At 34.8% G+C, this 23,098-nt stretch overlaps 1 protein-coding gene across 1 annotated transcript in view; it reads right to left on the minus strand.

The window, feature by feature from the left end:
* The window catches only part of LOC145668607 (3-hydroxyisobutyryl-CoA hydrolase, mitochondrial-like), a 107,980-nt gene that overhangs the window by 75,263 nt on the left and 9,619 nt on the right, over positions 1-23,098 (minus strand). Inside the window, exons 2-3 of the mRNA XM_081736640.1 lie at positions 8,468-8,997; positions 5,899-6,321 (exon numbers count right to left, since the gene is read on the minus strand). Coding sequence (XP_081592766.1) covers positions 5,899-6,321; positions 8,468-8,997 — 953 coding nt within the window. The remainder of the gene's footprint in view (positions 1-5,898; positions 6,322-8,467; positions 8,998-23,098) is intronic.

The raw sequence follows: 23,098 nt of genomic DNA on the forward strand, positions 1-23,098 counted from the left end.
GTGTAAAAGAAACGTGCTGGGCTGGGGTAATAATAGGATTATTTGAAATATCTCTAACACGTCATCTGTTTGAAAGAAATGTCAATTTTCTATGAAAAGGGGAGGCTTTTTATGTTTCATGTACCAACATTCTGTGGGTTTCAATGTTCTTCTGGAGTAATGAATGAGAGAAACATTTATGGGATAACAATATGATGGCATTTTTTAAAATAGCTTTAATTTCTCATATCTTGCAAAGAGACGGCCGTTTTGTATCAAATATGGAAAATTTTGTCACGTGCTAATATATTGTGTGAGTTTTAATATCGTTCTGATGTATAGTACAGGAGAATAGGGATGCACGCGAGACGCGAGAAGTCTCGTCTCGTCTCGCATTTGCAAGACGAGACACGAGACGAGAGTGAAAATTTTATGTGAGACGCAAGACGAGACGCTTGACGAGACTCGGTTAAGTCTCGCGAGACTTCTCGCAGTCTCGCAACACATATGAATTACATTTAATTGTATATTTAGTGAGTTTACATTTATTGAGTTTTCTAAGTTGAGCGTTAATACCTCCAGGAACAAAAAAGTGATTGGGGCAATAGACATTTTATGAGATTTATTATTATTCAAGGTTGATTTTCAGAATTAAAGCCTTCTTTTTAGTTTCTAAACATCATTAAAGAAGGAAAGCTTTGTAAATTAGAAATTTATTACAGCATCGATTTAGGACTTTATTTTGCGACACAAACACATACACGCGGGCGCGCACGAATACATGAATTTCTGTTTTTGGTCTGAAAAGCGAATAAGACCCCCTATTGCTTCGAAATGTGATATTCCTGTTGTTTCTGTCTTTTTCACATTACTACTAGCGATTAATGTTGGGGGATGGCGAGGAAATCCCCTCTCGTCAAAGTTTATCCCCGGCCTGGCTCGCAGAAATAACATGATATTTTCACATGGAATAAGTATTTTCTTTCTATATATTTGTCAAAAACATCCCCCTCTAGTTCGGAAGTTTAATTCAAACACTGGTTTGGTAGGATGGCCCTATAGGTTTGGTGGGAGATGTTAGGAATGGCCCTATATCTGTCAGTAATTTTATTTTCTAGATCTGGCAACACTATATAAGTTGAAAGCGAAAGTTGATAAAATGCGAATTCTGGCAACACTGCAGTTAGTTCAACTGTATGATCTGGAAATTAATCCAGAAAGCATTTTTCGTATCAAGAATAGTTTGCTGGATATTTTGATTCTCGCAATTGTTAACATATTGCGTTATCCACAAGTCCGTTGACACATGTAATGTTATTCCTTGGTGGTTGGTATAAAGGGAGATAGGCGACAATAGATGGCAGCACTGTTCTTCTACATAAGTAACGTATTTTTATATTTTCTCTGCTGCTTCCACAAATTTAATGCTAGAGAGTTTGAACTTTCTGAAAAGAAAGTTCAAACCTATTCGAAGGGAACAATCAGTGTCAATTTTGGATATTGTGACGTTAGAGCATTCCTCGGACTAGAAGCAGGCAAAGACAAGGTCGAAATCCAGTTAAATAAAGACGAAGAAATTTACATATAGATATAGTAAAAGGATCCGGGTTTGGTTCAATGAGTTCAGAAAAACATATACGAAAACGTTATATTCTTTATATCCTAATTACATTGGCGACTTTTTTTCGAGGCAAAAATGTGCCCGCATGGCATTCTGGAAAATATTGCTGGAGACCTCTAAGCTGGAAAACAATGTTGAATCCAGCAACAATTTATGCTAGTTTTGCTGTAAATTATGCTATTAATTTGACGAAAATTAATGGTCCAGCAATCAAATTTCAGCACAACTTTTCTTTTAATTTGGAGCGGAGGGTACACAAGTTCGGATACCATGTTGAACTGTAGGTTCCGTCTCTTTAGGATGTTATGAACATTCATCCCATGGAAAGCAATGACAAACCACCATGCATTCACCTTGCCAAGGGACTTTTAGGTCAAATACCTGCCTTCGGACAGAATATCACATCATCATTCCTTAACAGCCATAGAATAACACATTTCAAAATTTGATCCGGAATATATGTGAGACTGCGAGACCATGCGAGAAAGTCTCGCGCGAGACGCGAGATGAGACTCAAAATTTTATGCGAGACGCGAGACGAGACTTCACACTTGCGAGACGAGACCAACATTTGAGTCTGCGAGACGAGACGAGACTTTTCTATGTATCCTCTCGTCTCGTCTCGCGTGCATCCCTACAGGAGAAACATATGGTGTAAGAATATAATAGAAGTTTTTGAACTATCTTCAACTCGCCGTCTCTTGCAGGAAGATGACAATTTTGTGTAAAAAAGGGAGTAATTTGTTAGGTATTAAATTTTAGTGACTTGTAGTGTTCGTCTAAAATATGATGAAGGAGAAACGCGGTGGAGGATATGAATATGATAGACGATTTTAATATCTCTAATACTCCATCTGCTGCCAAGAGATGACCGTTCTATATGAAATAGGTAAGATTGTACTACGTACTAATATTTTGTAGGTTTTAGTGTTTTTTTTTTTTTTTTTTTTTGCGTATAGTATAGGAGAAACGAATGTGAGTAAAAATATGATAGGGGTTTTTGAAATATATCTAACCCACCATCTATTTCCAATAGATGACCGTTGTGTATAAAAAAGGAATGATTTGATCACGTCCTGACGTTTAGTTAACTTTTCGTGTATCTTTTTTATGCATAGTATGGGAGAAACGTATGTAAAGTAAGAATATGATAGAATTTGTTTAAATATTTCTGAAAAGTAATTAAATGTTTCTATTTATTTATCTCTCTCAGAGATTGCTCGACATAGTTTCAGGTTTTATATTAATACTAGCAGCGTTCACCCCGCTTCGCTGGGGTCACCCCGTAACGCAATAAACCTTGTTAATTAGATAATTTTTACTTTTTCGCTTTGAAGCTTGAGCGCGAAATTGCCCCTCTGGCCCTGGGTCACCAAACGATTTAGCATCGAAAGTTGCGTTAAATATCTATTAATGAAACATAGACTACAAAAAGTTAAAAAGTTTTTATTTATAACTTTGGCCATAGGGCCACGTATAACTTTGGTAACTTTTTTACATGAACTAACTGTCGAGATGCTCGCATGTATGAAGCCTTTCTTGTTCTTCGCCCTAATCTACTGGTCTTACGTGCTGGCATATTGTAAAAGTGTCTGTAAAAATAAGCAAATCAATTAAAAAATTTTAAACAGAAGATTCAAGCTATTTTCCGCTGTATATCGCCTGTCATTTATGTTAACCCGCCGAGTGACACGGTCATGCGGGTTGCATATAAATACGTTTATTTTTACCTATGATGAACTAACAAAGGATTTGTACGTTATGGACACTTGAATGGTCAATTATCTCAAGACACTGGTAATTAAAAATTAAAGTGATATGATAAAAACCATCTAGGGTCCAAATCCTAATAACCCCCCAAAAATAAAAGAAATTGGTTCAGCCGTATTAGCGTGATGAGGGAACAAAGGATTTGTGCGTTCTCTTTTATATAATAGATTATGGAATTTGTTGATATAAATTAATGTATGCTGGTTTCATCGTGCATTGTTAAAAATCTGGTTTTGTATATTATGTATTCCGCGCTTTTTGAGATCGCAAGTCCTACTTTGTAATTATGTATGTAGATAATGTGGGTCTTCACGATCAAATCTTATTTTAACATTTAACTTTCTCTTTGTTACATGAAATTGGAGCATCACATTTTTAGTGGGCTGGTATAAATTTTATCGTGGGAGTAGGAATATGCTATCATATTTTTTTTTATCGGGGGCTAAAAATGTGCTGTCATATTTTTTACCTCGGTAAAAATACGCTTGGGAAGAATGTGATTCTGACACTTGGTTCGATACCTTGTGGAGACATAGTTCGGATTAAATCCGAGGGTAAGCTCCTCTTACATAGCCTCTGTGATAAGGAAGGACATACAACTCGAAACAGCTGTGTGTGTCATAAGGATGCTATAGGTACTGCTACATATAGGTAGTGTTGCACACGAAATAAAATATATATTTATAATAAAATATAAAATATATATATATACACGAAATAAAATATTATATATATATATATATTGTCTCAATTCTTGTATCGAAAATGAGACGAGACACAAGAAGTATCTTTCTGAATTTGAGATGAGGCGGGAAACAACAATTTTCGTCTCGTTTTCGCATATTTTGTGGGGAATATTAACTCATACAAGTCTTAGACCCCAAACACTGTTTTAGTGTTATATACAGTGGAGTCCGAACATCCAGTTAATTCGAACATGTCTGGAAGGAAAATTATATACTTTTTGTGGCTAAAATACGCAGTTTTAGGAAATTAATAACTAAAAGGATAAAATTGGGTGCATGTTTTCGAAGGAAACAAAGTAAACTTTCGTTAAATCTAATTTTTTTAATACCTGTATTTAGGCCTTCAGTCAAACGGCATCAAGTTTTTCGAACATTTGTAAAACATTTCCAGTACAGTACATATACTGTAGTCAGAAAACGTGTTTTGAAATACTATACGCTGCGTATTACAAGTCAATAGATCCGTTCACCCGCTTCAAACTGTGATTTTACTGTTATTCTGGATAATGCGAACAATCACGTAATCCGAACAGGGTTCGGTCCCAATTAGTTCGGATTAGCGTGACTCTATTGTAGTTCATAAGAGAAACTATAAACTGATAAAATGATGTACAATGAAGTACATTTATCAACGTTTAAAGATACGCAAATCACTCCAATAATAAATAAACGTTGTTATATCATACCTGTTGTGGACTTCTCGTGTCGGAAGAATTCTGATAATTTCGAGATAAAAGTTATCTATCTAAGGAAAAAGCTGTACATAAATTTTCTACACAACCTTATGGAACGAGACGACTCGTCCCGTCTCGCCCCGTGGACAATACTACGTATAGGTATTGAAAGGAACAAACTGGTGGCTTAGGACCGTCTGATTCGAACTGACTGATACTGTTATCAAAACTTATGACAGCTTTGGACCCCTTTAGAGTGGTTCCGAGTAAAAGCACACAATAAAAAGACTATATGGGATAAGAAATATGTGTACCAAGTTCTGTATTGATAGACAGAACAAGTATGAGAGGAAAGCGTGCATTGGTTTAGAAAGTTTTCCCTCATATTTATTCCGCCTATCAACACAAAATTTGGTACACACATTTCTTATCCCCTATGCTATTTTTAGAGATATATTTTGATTGAGTGCTTTTACTTGGGGCCACTCCAAAGGGGTCCAAATTTGATGGAAGGGATTTCTTAAGGAAATTTTCTAGACATTCTCCCAATTTTCCCTGTTCAAGTACCTTATTGGCCCCAATACATAGCACCTCTGGAAAGCTTGCTTCATGCTAAAGAGAATAAACTATAAACCATGACTTTCCAATGAACAGTGTTGATGCAATGGCTATTTCACCGCGAGGGTTAATGGGCCCCAGGGACTTACTCCGTTGTCCATGGCACCTAATTTTTTGTGTATAAACATATCTTTGTTATTTTTATCGAATGAACTAGGTTTGATTCGGATGTTCATGTCCATTCCTTGTTAGTATTGATCGCTTCATTGCTTAACTAGCTAGTCATCAAGTAATATTCCTCAAGTGAAGAACTAAGCAGTTACAATAAGATCACTTTCTATCATTCACCTTCCTAAAGTGTTACAAAGGATTAGAAAAAGCATTTTATACTGATTTCACTCAACTATAATTTTGACTCTCACCTGCTAAGGCTATTATATTACTAATTTATATTATATTTGGATATAGCTTATAGATAATATTCGACTGTTTAGAACACGTACATAAAGAAACTAATAACAATCAAAGAAATAAAGCCTTATGAACATACCTTGCTCGAAGTCTGAACTAGTCCCAAATCTTCCCAAGGCTAAAGCTTCTCTATATAAACAGGCTAAAAAGCTGCACTTATCGGCCTCGTCAATCAGTCGTTTTGTTACAATTAAGGACAAAGGATTCATAGCTCGCATTCGCTTTAAAGTGTCAAATGCAAATTTTGTTTCGCTTCTGGCCAAACTTCTCATAATTTCTTCGACTGTGCGATGGGAAAAGTGAAGTTTGATTTCATCCGATACTGGTTCTAGTCTTGAGTCCTCTTTTATACTGGCGTAGCTACGTAACAAGTCTCGAATAGCAGCTTCATGGGGATTAGTAAGCATCAACAGTTGTTCATAAATATCATTAAATACTTCTTGGGTGCACACGTGAGTTGCCAGACCTAAGCGCCTTGCGTCCGTCGGATAAATTGGGTAAGCTGCAAGGGAACATTAATACTTCAATTTACAACACAATAATTCACATAAAAATGAAAAATTACAAGATATTTCTCTAGTAAGAAGGCAGCTAATAAGGATTATAGATCATATTACTAGTGCACTTCAAGGAAGATTTGTTAGTCCCTGTGCAAGGATGATAGCATAGAAACATTACATCATAACTTCTTAAAATATCAGCTTTGGCCCTGACCAAAGATAATTTACCTTCAACCTCAATCTCAAATGATATTGTCCTCTCCTATACATGATAATGAGGAAAGCTAAGTGGGGATGAGAGTGACTGGAGATGAGAGTGAGGATCAGTGAGTGTGAGTGAAGATCAGCGTGAGAGCGTCAATAATATATTTGGAGAGCGAGTGTGAGTTACTTGAGTGTGAATAAGCGTGAGTGTGACTAAGAGGGTATGTAAGTTCGGTTGAGGGTTTCTGTATTATTTGAGTGTGAGGGTGAGGGAATTGAGTGTGGGTAAGGTTGAGTGCACAAATAATATTTGAGGGTAAGTGAGTATAAGTGTGAAAAAATTGAGTCAGATAAGGATGAAGGTTAGGAAAAATCCCTATCGCTGCTTGTGATGTATACCTGGACACTGCAAGGACCTTGTACTGTTATCGAAAGTTACAACACACCATCAACTTAAAGATTACACCTAATGTAATTCAAAAGTTTACATAATCTAATCATAAAAATGCAATTACATTATTATTATTATCAAATAAGAAGTGCAAAGTTAGATAGATATAGTTTAAAGGACAGAAATATATTTTATCTTGAATTGCATTTTAAAGAATGCTTTCCTTTAATTCGTTTCAAATCACTCATACTTAACGTTAAGCGTAATAGGCCTAACTGTGAATACACAAAAAACAAGACACTTATGTTTCGAAAATGAGTTACGCTCTACAGCACTACAACACTGGAAAAATTTGAAAAATGTATTAACAAAATGGACAGTTGTAAATGGAATCAAAATACATCCTTTTAAATAAATAATACTATTTTATATACTCTAAATTAATCTATTTTTAAAATTGATCGAAGTAGCATGCCATGTATCATTAATAAACGATATCTTAATATCGTCTTCTCAATCTGATAAAAAGGAAAAAAAAACTACGAATATCTTGGAACAATTTCACACATTTTTTGAATCATGCTGTGTTCTGCATTACATATACCGGTAATAATAAAAGAATTTTTCGCATTAAGCTCACTCAACCATGAGCTACCAGTTGTGGAGAGATGTAAAGTGTGATATACCATAGTGACTTGCTGAACGAGAAACTATTTAGAGTGTATTTGAAGATTATACAGATAAAAGTGCGCCCCCACTCAAATAATTTTTACCCCAGAATTCTGACAGAACATACCACGTGCTCTTGGGCCCTCGATTTACTTAAATGACTGGTGTTAATATTTTCTCGGTTGTAAATCACACTATCTTACAATCATCAGTGGCGGATTTGGGGCCAGCAAGTACACAGACTATGATAGGTATATATAAACTTTCAAAAATATATAAATAATAGCTTAAATTATTTTGTCACTGAAAAAACTGGGGGATCTAGGCCCCCCGGCCCTGGCCTAGATCCGCCACTGACAATCATGACTGAAAAAATACTTCTTAATCGTATTTATTTAATACGATAAAATGAAAAGTAGCGGATTTATGTAATGTTGTATTCCGAAGATCTAGTGTAGCAATTATATCAACTAAAAATCTCCTAGTAGAGTAAATAACTATGTAAATAAATTTCAAACTTAATTAAGATGGTCAGCACTTAAGTTTATGGTTTTTATCAATAATATGTGAATTATTTGAGGATTGCTAATGTCAATAATATGTTAATATAGATTTTTAATATATTTTGTAAATATGAATTATATGACGTGTCATCCTCTTTTATTTTCTTTAGTAATTATGTCAGTACCACACTTTTAGTGAAACAAAGACATAGGTCTTACTTCTACTTCTCAAATAGTAATAATACATTTCAAAGTAAAAAGAAAATTTTAGTTGACTTTCTGGAGAAGAATATTTGAAGGTAGATTAAGACTTGGGAAAAAGTAAATTAAAGCCTGGTTTTCCTTAATTCCTTTCCACTTTCTCCTTTTCTAATATCATACCTGTGAGTGCTGTGTATGTTCCTAATGGCGGTGGCATTCTGGAAAACAAATATGTACTACCAGCATCTGGGCTCATTCCAACGGACACTTCTGGGTAGCACAAGAACGAGCGAGGACCCATGATATTACAATGAGAATTGATGGTAAGTCCTGTTCCAGTACCGTATGCTGGGCCCTGTACAAGAGAAACAATAGGTCTTGGAAACTCTCTAATCATAAGAACTGTCTTTGCCAAGAGTGAAGCCATGTGCATATGATACCTTCTATCTATCGTCTTCATGGATATTAGATCTGCTCCGGCACAGAAGGCCCGTCCTTCGGCTTTGATTATTACTAACGACACTTCTTTCCTCCATATTTTTAGAGCATTCTGTATCTGTTCCATCATGGCTGGAGTTAGAGCGTTCAGTGATTTTGGTCTGTTCAACGTTATAACTCCTTTGTCGTCAATACGCTCCGTGATGACATCAGAAGTCATGCTGAAAGCACGGACCAATGTTCTAGACATTGGTCTCATTACGGCCATCATACTGCAAGAAAAAGAAAGAAATGTGAGTTAACATGTTTCCAATTTGGAATCTGAAACAGTTCTCAAAAAGTACTGCAGCATTTAGAGAAAAAAAAAACTTAGAACTATGGAAAAAATAGATTATATAAGCAACGACAAGTTATATATAAAAGTTGGAGGTAGAAATTTTCAGCTTCGGGGGACCATAATTTCAACTTTGTCGCTCGTGTTTGGTACTCTATACGAAATTTGTCTAAATTGTTCCTTAGATTTTGAAAATTGCTGAAGTACAATTGGGTTCCTTGGGTTGGAAAGAATATCGAACAGTGACCCAGTCTTATTTGCTAAGTTATTGCACATCCAAATGCATGGGCATTTCGCTACAATATGCACTAAATCTGACACATGCTAAGCAATGTTATTTTGGCTTTAGCGAATTTATTAAAATGTCACCTGTGTCACTGGAACGTCTCATGAAACACGGTTTCTTCAAGGCTTTCCTTTATTATCAACTTTACGAGTTAGACTGATGTCTCATTGTAATTTCTTAGTGCCTAGAATCATCTATTATTTAAATTTTTACCCTATTAATTTTTTGCTCCCTCGTTAAAAAAAAAGTATCGAAGTTATATCCTGCTTCCAGTAATGAGTCATGTAACGAATACATTCTTGTAGTATCTAGTAACTGTCATGTTGAAAGCATTTACAATTTTGTGAGCAAATGAAATAATGGTGTGCAAGGACGAATTTATTTATGGGGGACTGAATTTTATTTTATAACTTTGTTTCATTGTACTGAACGGTAATTGGTAGAGGGAACATAATAGATGCCACGTCCATCTTTTCTCGACAGAAGAAAACTATTCCACTAGATTTTGGTAATTGTTAAACCTTGAAGAGTACCTTGTTTATTTCCACAGTAATAAGTATCTTAGAAATTGTTCCTATATTGATTCGATTTTTTAAGGCTTCTTTGAGTGGAAGGTTTATTTTACAAAGGCCAAGACTTATTAGTAGGGGTATCGTTTCATAAATAGACATAGAAATTGCGTTGCACTAATATATGTAAATCAGTTGTTCATTGTTAATTTGCAAATCAAAGTTTTTGACGTGTGTCAAGTTAGGCCAACCACCAACACTAAAACAACCGAAACATATCTAAAAAATAATGGGCTATTTATGGGCAAATTAGTTACTCTAATCCCAATTTTTGAACTCCTGACGTTTAGCAGGAAAACGCAATCAAAATGGGCGAGTCTACCTTGACATCACGATCATTAACTCCTCGATCTCACGATCACCTTGACATAACGATCATGTTTTATTATTTAAAATGTTTATTTTAGAATGTTTTTATTAGTTTTCTGTTTGTTAAACTCAAATCTTGCAACTTAGATTTCATATACAGGATGTTTCAAAAAACACCGACTACGTTTAGGAGGTGATTCCTGACTAACACCAAGATAAGATATATAGACCAACCTCGGAACACAAATGCTTCCTTTCGGAGTTATGGGCTGCGGAAAACATGAGAAAAATAACTTTAAAGGTCTATAGCTCCAAAACTATGGGACATAACCGTTGTGGGGTCAAGACTTCATTTCGGAACTAGTATGGGCACTATCCAAAAATTCAAGTTTCAGAATCCTCAGGTACTTCTACAACAGTTTTTATAGAGGTAGTTGGTGAGTACTTCCAACTAAATGCCCATAGCTAAACTCCCCCTATAAAAATATTGCGTGAGTATCTTAGGATTCTCAAATACTGTATGTAAGGGCACATATTAGTTCTTAAGTGAAGTTTTGACATGACTACGGTAGGTCCCATTGGTTTGGAGCTATGTATGTTTAAATTTCATTTTTTCATGTTTTTCACAGCCTATAATTCCGAAAGGAAGCATTTGTGTACCCAGGTTGATCTATGCTTATCGTCTTATCTTGGTGTCAGGGATCACCTCCGAAACGTTGACGGTGTTGTTTATGAAACACCCTGTATATAGGGCATATATATATATATATATATATATATATATATATATATAGTGATTTTTACACAATTCTATAGGATTTTGTAACGTTAAACCTTCGAAATTATATAACAGACACTATAAGCAGGTTCATTAATTAATTAATAAATTTACTCTAAATACATCGATCATAAGTGAAGAAGTTAATGACAATATTAGATCGCGGAAAATGTTTTTAGTCCTTGTTCTTTATTCATTTTATACCACCTCAAAAATATTTTCTCCTTTTCAGGGCCCTTTTTAAAATAATTAGTTTTAAATACTTTTTTACTTTTATTACTTATTTTTTAGTAGTTATTCAGTATCCACCAACCAATTATTTACGCCTAATTTCCTTAAGTTGAAAACATTACCTGATATACTACCAGGAAAATTGCATAATTTCAGAGATAGGGGTATCCTAAATCGTGGAAAAACTAAATTTCAATACAGCCTATTTCGAATTCGAAAAACCGTGGAGTGGCGGTTGATATCCATAAAGGAAGTCATACATACATTATTCAATACTACATATTACTTCAATGTGTAATGAATATGCATCTGCTTCTCTACAGCGTATGATTCCCGGGCATGTTCTCAACAGAATATTCCGATCTTATTCTTATTTTATGGTTGGTTCAAAGTAGGCAAAGAAATCAATACGGAATGCTTCTTCAGACGGGGTGCTTCTTCAAAAAGTGTTAGGGGGTCGCCAACTCCATGGTCCCTTGTGTTGAGAATACTGCATGCTGCGTTGTTTTGTTTCATGTTTATAGTCTAGATCCTACGTGAAAAAAAAAGTGAAATGTACCGTGACAAAATACATTCCACGAGGAGCCATTTAGCTGGTGGTTCGTAATATTTCCGACTACCAGCCGAAGCATTCCGCATCCATTGTTGTCAGGGCTTACGTTTCGTTTACTTTGGACAAACCTTCAAAATAGAGCATATCTGAAAATTCTGTTGAGAGCATGTCTGGAAATTATACCTTGTAGGGAATACCTTTCAGACATTCAGACACATTGTACATTGATGAAATATACATTTTTGGTTTATGTAGATTTCATTTACGCTGAAATGAACTGACACCTTCACAGTTTCTCGAATTCAAAATAGCGTGTGATGAAATTTAGCTTTTCCACAATTTAGGGCAGCCCTAGTTCTGAAACTATGCACTTTTCCCTAAATGTCCATATGAACTTATTGTCACAGCCGTACATCTTATTATTGTATCTTTCTTTTTTTCTTTAACTGAATATTATGTGATTGTTATTGTTGGTTAATCATATTTAATTATGCTATGGGATGTTAAAAGGACGGCCGATCTCCCCTTCTTAATTGAGAAGTTACCATTTGTTTATATTGTATATATATGTCTGTTTCGTTTATTTCATCTGTTCAATATGTGTGTTTTGTGTGTTCCTAAATCCAAATAGGATATTCTCAATGGAAAATTCCTATTAACAGTGGATATTGTAGGAGAAACTTCAAGGGTGAGACAAAGTCAAAGGGGTAATTCAGAACAGGATATGAAAGGTTTTTGGAGATGTTTGTTAGGAAATGGTCACCAGGCCTTACACGTGATGAGGACTTAAGCACTGAATATCAATGTGTCAATTTTTTTTAACAAAACAAAAACTGTGTACGAAAAGGGAAAATACTTAGAGTCTATGTGCGCATGCAGCTATAGTGTTGGCTGCACAAAAGGGTGTATATGGAAAGTTAACATTGGTGACCAAAGTACAAAATAGTCATAAGATCTGACGTAAGTTGCAGAAACTTGTCACGTTTTTAGCATTTATTATAAATGTGATGTGTCTCCAAAAACTGTTGTAACTTCGTAGACACACGTCGTACTGTGTAGCTCGGGAGTCCGTCGGTCAATCTCTTTTTCGGCAATTGTAACTCCAAATTAACCGACGGACTTCAACTGTAACTTTACTTTTTCTTTTTAACAATAAACTGTGCAAGATAATTCGTCTCTATTATTCAAAGTGTACTTGCACCCCCGGATCTGTCTGCAGCTAAAGAATAAGAGGGATTTAATATGTTTGTTGTTTATTCACGTGTGACCGCTCGCATATTGTTAATCCTAAAGTTGAAATTATAAAGTACGTTCCGCTCGCGCACTGGAGCTGCGACATTATTTTGCGTATTTTGATGTGAGGAAGCGCCTCTCACAGTTCGTCGGTATAGTTTATTAATACCCTGTACCAGGGCCGGCTCTACCATATGTACAACACATGCATTTGCACGAGGCGGTAAGTTTCGAAGGGTGGCCAAATTTGTCATAACTATATTATTTAAGATAAATATTTCTTGTTGAAAACATACTTGATGGTAGTTGGATGATGGATGGAAACTACATGATGGTAATTAAATGTACTAAGCTGACTTTCTATTTGAATACTACATTCATAAATCCTGTTTGGGTCGCATTAGTTTAAAGTCATATGGAGAGTGCTAAAGCAAATGATCAAACAAATCCGAGCATAAATTGCTTGATTGTTATCAAATACAACAACTCAATTCTCGAACAGTAGCAAACACCTGTTCTATGTAGTTAGCTATCATACTTTTGTTATGAAAACTAGTCTTATCTTTGTCACAAACAAGTCCCTTACCATTGAAGGTGGAAACAAGTTTTTTTTTAAAAAAAAAAAATATTTTTTAACAGATGTAGAAGGAAAATCAAGAAATAAAGATAAAAGAGCTAGTTGCATTGATATTGCAAACTGATATATTGAGATTGAAGCTCGATATGGAATTCTATAAAAAGGATTACCATCTTTCCTGTGGAGGTGTATTTGCTTTATGTTTCACTAACATAGAATCTTGTTGTGTGTTTTTTCTTTCTTTTAAAAATAATCTACTATTTGTATTGTTTATGCCTTTCTGAGTGCAAGTACACTTTCCCTCCCCTTCATTGTTCATGATGGGATAACATATTTAAAATCGTGGCTTTTAGGATTTGTTCTTTCTGGAGAAAGAGGCAGGGAATTCAATATGATGGCGGACTTCAAGATCATCAGTGACGACTCTTGAGGAAATTTAACAGCAATATATATATATAGATAGATAGATAGATAGATATAGATATAGATATAGATATATATATACAGTGGAGTCTTGTTAATTCGAACTTGGATAATTCGAAATATTGGGTAATTCGAACAGAAGTCCATTCCCTTGAAAACTGTACTGAAGACAATAGTAAAAAATCGTGGATAAATCGAACTTTTGAGCCTATGTTTTGGATAATTCGAAGTAAGTACAGTTGAAAATTTTTAATGTTGGATAGATGTAAACAGAGAAATACAGTTTTAATGTGTTTTCAGTTATCCAGATGCAACCATAGGGAAGAGTAAGACAAAAGATAAATAGAAAATCTATGTAATGATAAAGATGAAGGTGAATTGCGGAAGAAGTAAAGATAGAGAACGTGTGCCAATCTCATCTTGTTTCAGAACTGATTGAAAATTTAAGATAAATTATTGATAAAGTCAACCAAATGTTATTGATATCGTATTCCACGCAATACATAAAATTCAAGATTTATTGACCGTACAAAAACAATCAAATTTAAGCAAATGAGGTTTACGACTTCTTAAAAGGAGAACAGAATATTCAAATTGTTACTGGTGTTTAATTGTTTGGGCTATTCAATGTATGTCGTAGTGTTGTACGTAAATATATTTTCCATTGTACACGTAGTTTAAATTATGTGGAGTCAATGTCGTTTGTTAGTTTGCGTTATTCGATCACGCAAATAATAAGTTGCTTTAAGTAAAATCTACACCATATGAATATGTTTTTGATGCACAGTACTTTGATTTGTTTGTTGTTACATATGTGAAAATGAATGTTGTTGGATAATTCGAAGTTTTTTCGTGTCCCTTTGGACTTCCAATTAAAAGGAGTCCACTGTATATATATATATATATATATATATATATATATATATATATATATATATATATATATATATATATATAATCGCTGCTGCAAGAAAAAAGGAGAAAGCTTCATACAAATTTAGAGATCTGTATACAAGAATTAATATATTAGGTGATCTTTTTCCCCTATCTTGTAACAACAAAGTTTAAATTTTTACTGGTGTGACTTCCCTCAAGAACCACCACTGGCCACCATGATGACCGGTCATTTACCCTATTAAATAGAGCTCCACCCTAAATAGTGATAGCATAAATTTCGACCTAAACTGTAAAATAAATAACTTCCACTTAAGACTTAAGTTCACAAATTATTTACAGAGTCTTTATCAGGATTGAAGGTCACAGATTAAAAATATCTTATAAGAGGAACCTGACGGTTTATCATGTAAGTTATATATTATAAATATCTTCTGAAGAACAAGATTATCATGAAACGCTATCAAATGAATACTCTTTTTCAATTTTCAATTTTCTTCTTCTTCACTTTATGTAGGGAATAGGTGGCTCTCATGATCAATCAATATTAGATAATTAGTTATCGTTGTAATTTTGTGAGATGAGTTTACGTTCCATGTGGGATATACTACAGAAATTATTATTACTTTAATTTTACCTGGAATCCGACATTATGATTATCAACTGCCTTTTTCGGATAGTGTAATGTAACTCGCAACTATATCATAGTTACACGTATGTAAATATAATCTGACAATCAGTATTTAAGCTAAAACGGAGTTTGTTGTTTGTAAGTATATAAGCTAGGGACTTGAACAATTAACTGCAAAGGATCTTTCCTAATAAGATAGTGAAATCGGCCCTTGATCCAAATTGGGTCGCTATTGACCCAAAAGATTACCATTGACCTAAAACTACCTCAAAAAATTTTTTGACCCCCACCCACTCCCCTTACCCAATTGGCTGCCCCGCGCAATGGCATCATTCCCTGCCCCTTTCTCCAGAAAGAACAAATCCTAAAAGCCACGATTTTAAATATGTTATCCCATCATGAACAATGAAGGGGAGGGAAAGTGTACTTGCACTCAGAAAGGTATAAACACTACAAATAGAATCTTGTTGTGTGTTTTTTCTTTCTTTTAAAAATAATCTACTATGTTAGTGAAACATAAAGCAAATACACCTCCACAGGAAAGATGGTAATCCTTTTTATAGAATTCCATATCGAGCTTCAATCTCAATATATCAATTTGCAGTTCCAGTGCAACTAGCTCTTTTATCTTTATTTCTTGATTTTCCTTCTACATCTGTTAAAAAATATTAACAAAAAAAAACTTGTTTCCACCTTCAATGGTAAGGGACTAGTTTGTGACAAAGATAAGACTAGTTTTCATAACAAAAGTATGATAGCTAACTACACGGAACAGGTGTTAGCTACTGTTCGAGAATTGAGTTGTTGTATTTGATAACAATCAAGCAATTTATGCTCGGATTTGTTTGATCATTTGCTTTAGCACTCTCCATATGACTTTAAACTAATGCGACCCAAACAGGATTTATGAATGTAGTATTCAAATAGAAAGTCAGCTTAGTACATTTAATTACCATCATGTAGTTTCCATCCATCATCCAACTACCATCAAGTATGTTTTCAACAAGAAATATTTATCTTAAATAATATAGTTATGACAAATTTGGCCATCCCTCGAAACTTACCGCCTCGTGCAAATGCATGTGTTGTACATATAGTAGAGCCGGCTCCGGTACAGGGTATTAATAAACTATACCGACGAACTGTGAGAGGCGCATCCTCACATCAGCAAAATAAGCTCATATGGACATTTAGGGAAAAGTGCATAGTTTCAGAACTAGGGCTGCCCATAATTGTGGAAAAGGTAAATTTCATCACACGCTATTTTGAATTCGAGAAACTGTGAAGGTGGCAATTCATTTCAGCGTAAATGAAATCTACATTGCAAACCAAAAATGTATATTTCATCAATGTACAATGTCTGAAAGGTATTCCCTACAAGGTATAATTTCAAGACATGCTCTCAACAGAATTTTCAGATATGCTCTATTTTGAAGGTTCGTCCAAAGTAAACGAAACGTAAGCCCTGACAACAATGGATGCGGAATGCTTCGGCTGGTAGTCGGAAATATTAGGAACCACCAGCTAAATGGCTCCTCGTGGAATGTATTTTGTCACGGTACATTTCACTTTTTTTTTTCCACGTAGGATCTAGACTATAAACATGAAACAAAACAACGCAGCATGCAGTATTCTCAACACAAGGGACCATGGAGTTGGCGAACCCCTAACACTTTTTGAAGAAGCACCCCGTCTGAAGAAGCATTCCGTATTGATTTCTTTGCCTACTTTGAACCAACCATAAAATAAGAATAAGATCGGAATATTCTGTTGAGAACCTGCCCGGGAATCATACGCTGTAGAGAAGCAGATGCATATTCATTACACATTGAAGTAATATGTAGTATTGAATAATGTATGTATGACTTCCTTTATGGATAACAACCGCCACTCCACGGTTTTTCGAATTCGAAATAGGCTGTATTGAAATTTAGTTTTTCCACGATTTAGGATACCCCTATCTCTGAAATTATGCAATTTTCCTGGTAGTCTATCAGGTAATGTTTTCAACTTAAGGAAGTTAGGCGTAAATAATTGGTTGGTGGATACTGAAATACTACTAAAAAATAGGTAATAACCGTAAAAAATATTTAAAACTAATTATTTAAAAAAGTACACTAAAAAGAAGAAAATATTTTTGAGGTGGTATAAAATGAATAAAGGACAAGGACTTAAAACATTTTCCGCGATTTAATGTTGTCATTAACTTCTTCGCTTACGATAGATTTATTTAGAGTATATTTATTAATTAAGTAATGAACCTACTTATAGTGTCTGTTATATAATTTCGAAGGTTTAACGTTACAAAATGCTATAGGATTGTGTAAAAACCACTATATACCATATATATATATATATATATATATATATATATATATATATATATATATATATATATATATGCCCTATATACAGGGTGTTTCAAAACAACACCGTCAACGTTTTGGAGGTGATCCCTGACACCAAGATAAGACGATAAGCATAGATCAACCTGGGTACACAAATGCTTCCTTTCCTAATTATAGGCTGTCAAAAACATGAAAAAATTAAATTTAAAGATCCATAGCTCCAAAACTATGGGACCTACCGTAGTCAGGTCAAGACTTTCCTTAAGAACTAATATGTACCCTACCCAAACGTTCATGTTTCAGAATCCTAAGAAACTCACACAAAATTTTTATAGCGGCAGTTTGGCTATGGGCATTTAGTTGGAAGTACTCACCAACTACCTCTATAAAAATTGTTGCAGAAGTACTTGAGGATTCTGAAACTTGAATATTTGGATAGTTTACATACTAGTTCCGAAGTGAAATCTTGACCCGACATCGGTATGTCCCATAGTTTTGGAGCTATATACCTTTAAAGTTATTTTTCTCATGTTTTCGGCAGCCCATAACTCCGAAAGGAAGCATTTGTGTTCCGAGGTTGGTCTATATATATATATTTCTTATCTTATCTTGGTGTTAGTCAGGAATCACCTCCCAAACGTTGTCGGTGTTGTTTTGAAACACCCTGTATATGGAATCCAAGTTGCAAGATTTGAGTTTAACAAACAAAAAACTAATAAAAGCATTGTAAAATAAACATTTTAAATAACTAAACATGATCGTTATATTTTACATCTCTATCTGGACTAGTTACCTATTATCATATTGTGTAGCTAGCAAAGATTTAAACAAACCTGCTGTTATTCCAAACACCTATCAATCAATTAAAGGTTTCTGGATAGTGTCAATCTGTCGACAGCACTGTGACAATTATAATACTTCCATCAACTAGGAAGCTGTTGAGTCTGACTTGAACAACTAAATGTAGTACGAAACACTTATCTAATTATCAGCCTTGTTAAATAAATAAACAGAAAGTGCTATGATTGCCGCTTAGTTTTCTCACAAATACTAAAGATAGCATACAAGTGCCTGAAGTGTAAGATAATTCCCCAGTTAATTCCATTATCATTGAAGAATCGATAATTGCCTTTTACACATAAAAATAAATTACTCGTGCTTAGTTCATGGCAGTGGTTCATGGATACGTTCTAACTGGTTAACAACCATTTCACGTTTAAAGATCATTGCATCTGTAACATGTGATTCAGTCATGTACTGTCGAATGGCATAGTGTCTTAATTGTGAATGCCAATTCAACTGGTGTCATGATCATACATTGTGAAGTCAAAGGTTAGCAGTGAAGTGCTGTACGTACACAGGAAGACCAACTTACGCTTTCTATATATGATAGATGTGTAAATGAGTTATTACGTATACAATTATACAACATTGTTAGCGTTTAACGAGAAAAGTCGAAAAATGATACAAATACCATGTGATAGATCTTCTTGAGTTAAATAAAATTACAGGAATAAGTGTAAAATCTCATGCGTAGTTTTTGAGAAAATCGAGGACCTCTTTGTAAATCTAAAGATTGATGCTGTACAAAAAACCGTGCCAGTTACCACGATGAAAGTAAACGGCGTGACAAACATCTTGGTATTTGAAGGCGGCGCTCCAAGTTCCCTTTAAATGCTGCTAGCAAATGAGAGTCCAGCGGTATTGCCACGTTTATTTTGTACACATCCACGTCTATCCTTTGCCACCTGATCGCGCTGTAGTTCATCTGTTTAGCCATAGCCACACTCCTTAGCACTCGGCAACATCGCATCAGAGCTTACGTTTTATTCGTTTAGCTGAAATCACAAGATGTTTGCAACAGGCTTTAACACTGAAATATGACTAACCACTGGCATAAGAGTAGTTATGAGCTTGAGTCACTTCAACGCCATCTATTAGCGACTGGCTGAACTACGTTCACGTAGTCAGCGCGCTGCGTCACCCTGTCTCTAACAAGGCGTATCGAGAGCTTTCTAGACATAGTGACCGTCACGTCTTTTATTCACGTGATTCCCCAGTTTGACTCACGACGATGGATGAACACCGAAAATTGGGAAGCACCGACTGGTAATCGAACCCAGGACTACGTGGACCTGAGCCCAACGTTCTAACCACTAGACAATGTCTTCCTAATACTGAAATATACCCTTCAATATTACACTAGCATGACGACACGCCATCGTATGGTTAATGAGCTATAACTAAAAACCTGAACTTTTCGTTTAAACGTTAATAACGAAAAGTTGCAGAAAGCAAAATAAACTTTATAAATGCGTCTAGAAACATTGATCAGTAGTTGACTGCTGTATCTGAAATAACGCAAATATGGACGATTTGTCACAATAACACCGAATTTTAACCTAATACACGAATAAAATTGCAACATATCGTTATCCCGTTAAAAATCTAGTGTTCCAAGGGCTGAAAATTGTAAGGAGGACGGAGAGAATCTCACCTCAAGAGCTAATGAAAGCCTATGTTTCCCTAAAAGAGATTATGAATTGATTTTTTGAGAACAAAAAACACATGAACCTTGTTAGAAATGTGTGAAAACTGGCTCACTCTCAATTGCTGAGCTAGAGCTCAATTTAGCCCAAGACCCTGTTTCCAGAGTTTGGACATGTTTGTTCTGAGTACGCTTGTTCAGCATAATTTACAAATTATTTGTCAATGCAAAATCCTGAATCCTAATCCACTCTGTTTTGTATCAAAGAAGGATAATAAACAACATAGCAAGATAAGTTATGAAGGTAAGGTGAAAGTCCTGGTGTCAAAGCAAAACGTCCCGTTACAAAGGTTATTAAGATAGAAAATAAAGCTTGACCTTCAATGAGCACAGTGATCATACAAATATAGATAGACTAAGCAATACATAAGCCTTGTATAAAGCCTTTAGATTTACTGTATTAAGAAAATTTCTTACTTGCAATATAATTTTTTCTCTCAAGAGATTTAATACATGCTAGTGGCTAAAGATGTTAATTTGCATTAAAAGGGAATTAATATTAAAAAGAACTATTTACTATATATTAAAATGCTACGTTTATATGTTTGTCACCAAAGAAAATTGAGTTGAGTTGAGTTGATTTTAGTTTAGCGTCCCTTTCAGCAGCGAGGCTATATGAGACGTGGACCTACTGATTAACGTGGAATCCCAACCACATGAGCTCCCGCCGGGTCACCAAAGAAAAGTTTGTATGTTCATCTCCAATTCTTTCGACAATGAGATCTCGAAAACCACAAGTGCTAGAATCGTTCAGTTTTTCCTGGTCGATTCTAAATTTTGTGCAGATTGTCCAGTTCTAATTGAATATTTAAAAAACATGGAAGTTATTTCATTATTACATTTCTAGGGGTACACTGGAAATGTTGAATTTTTTAAAAAGTAAAGCATCATATCATATGAGTTACACATCCAACACAACATAGTTGTGTACATGGGTTGCATACCTCTCAGGCGTTTGTTTCATGGTCAAATTATAATGAAAAACGAAGAATAACCATTTCTTCAGGCTAAGATGAATCTTCATTCTGTGGAGTGTTTTGCCCAATAAAGACCGCATATCACTGACATTATAATTAATAGTGTATGTAATGTATTTGCTTATTACATCCTGCATGTAAGAAGAAAGAAAACACTGATCATACATGAATTAGAAACTCCAATAGGAAGTATTCTCACATCTTGCAAATGGTGCGAGATATAGAAAAAAAATAATCTAAGAAATCTCCCGTTTATGATACCCCTTGTCGATTTTTTTTTTTTTTTTTTTATCAAGACGTCTTTCACTTGTGTCTGTAAAGGTACATGTACATATGTTGTGAGAAATGACAAGGAGATTCATGCTCATATGTGAATGATGCTTTGTGTAGAGAGCACAGGTTCAGCTAGTTAAGTTATACTAAGTTCGTTAAGATAAATTTTCCCCACTAGTTATGTACTAATTAGCCTAAGAATTATTGAATCACGTTTCACGATCTGGCATCATTTATTTAAAAAAAAAACGAAAAAACAAAGCGCAATATAAGAATACCACCTGTTTCTCGTTGTATGCACTATGCAATTTACATACAACCTTTAATATTTTCCTACCGTCCTCAATTTATGAAGTTTTCTCATCTTATCTCATAAATATTTGTCGAATTCTCGCAACGCTTTTCTCGTCTTTGGAAATTTTACTTTTCTCACTCGGAAAATTTATATATAAAAATTATGCCCTGATTTGCCACTTAATTTCATTGACCAATTATCAGAATTCTTGTACTTCACGAGAGACCCACGAACAGTGCGACATAACAGCATTTAAACTATATATATTATCAGGGCCGTGCTGGGATACTAATGAGGGCGGTGGACAAGTCTACTAAAAGGGCGCCCGTACAAACGGGAATATATATATATATATATATATATATATATATATATATATATATATATATATATATATATATATATATATATATATATATATATATAGAGAGAGAGAGAGAGAGAGAGAGAGAGAGAGAGAGAGAGAGAGAGAGAGAGAGAGAGACTTTGACAAAAAGTATAGGCCATTTTATATCAAAATCACCACCAAATTTGTTTTAGTATTAACGTAAATAGCTAACCTCGAATCGAAATCCTCTTTACTACAGAAAAACTTTTTAGTTCCTGTAATAACATTTCTGTCTAATAAAAAGAAGCTAAATGTATCAACAACTTAATATAGCACGCCTATGGACGCAGGAGGTTTTTTGCCGCGTTTACAAAAGCTCTCCATTGATTTCTGTCCTTAGCCAACTGAACCCAGTTTCTACTTTATACTTCGATCTCTTTGAGAACCATTTTAATATTGTCCTCCCATCTGCGCCTAGGTCTTCCTAATGGTCGTTTTCCGATTGGTCTTCCAGTCAAGACTTTGAAAGCGTTTCTACTTTCTTCCATTCTAGCTACATGACTCGCCCACCTAAGCCTCCTAGACTTGATGGCCTAGCAATGTTTGGTAAACGGTATAAAATTATGCAGTTCCTCCTTATGAAGTTACCCCCTTTCCAAATTCCCGTTCCTTTTGGAGTTCGAATATTGGTTTAAGAATTTTGTTTTCAAATACTTTCAGTCTGGATTTTCCCTCAGAGTCAGTGACCATGTTTCGCAACCATACAGCACAACAGGCATGATTATC

The sequence above is a fragment of the Thermobia domestica genome, chromosome 13 (assembly GCF_964235325.1).
Source record: "Thermobia domestica chromosome 13, izTheDome1.hap1.1, whole genome shotgun sequence".
In the NCBI taxonomy this organism is placed as follows: domain Eukaryota; kingdom Metazoa; phylum Arthropoda; class Insecta; order Zygentoma; family Lepismatidae; genus Thermobia; species Thermobia domestica.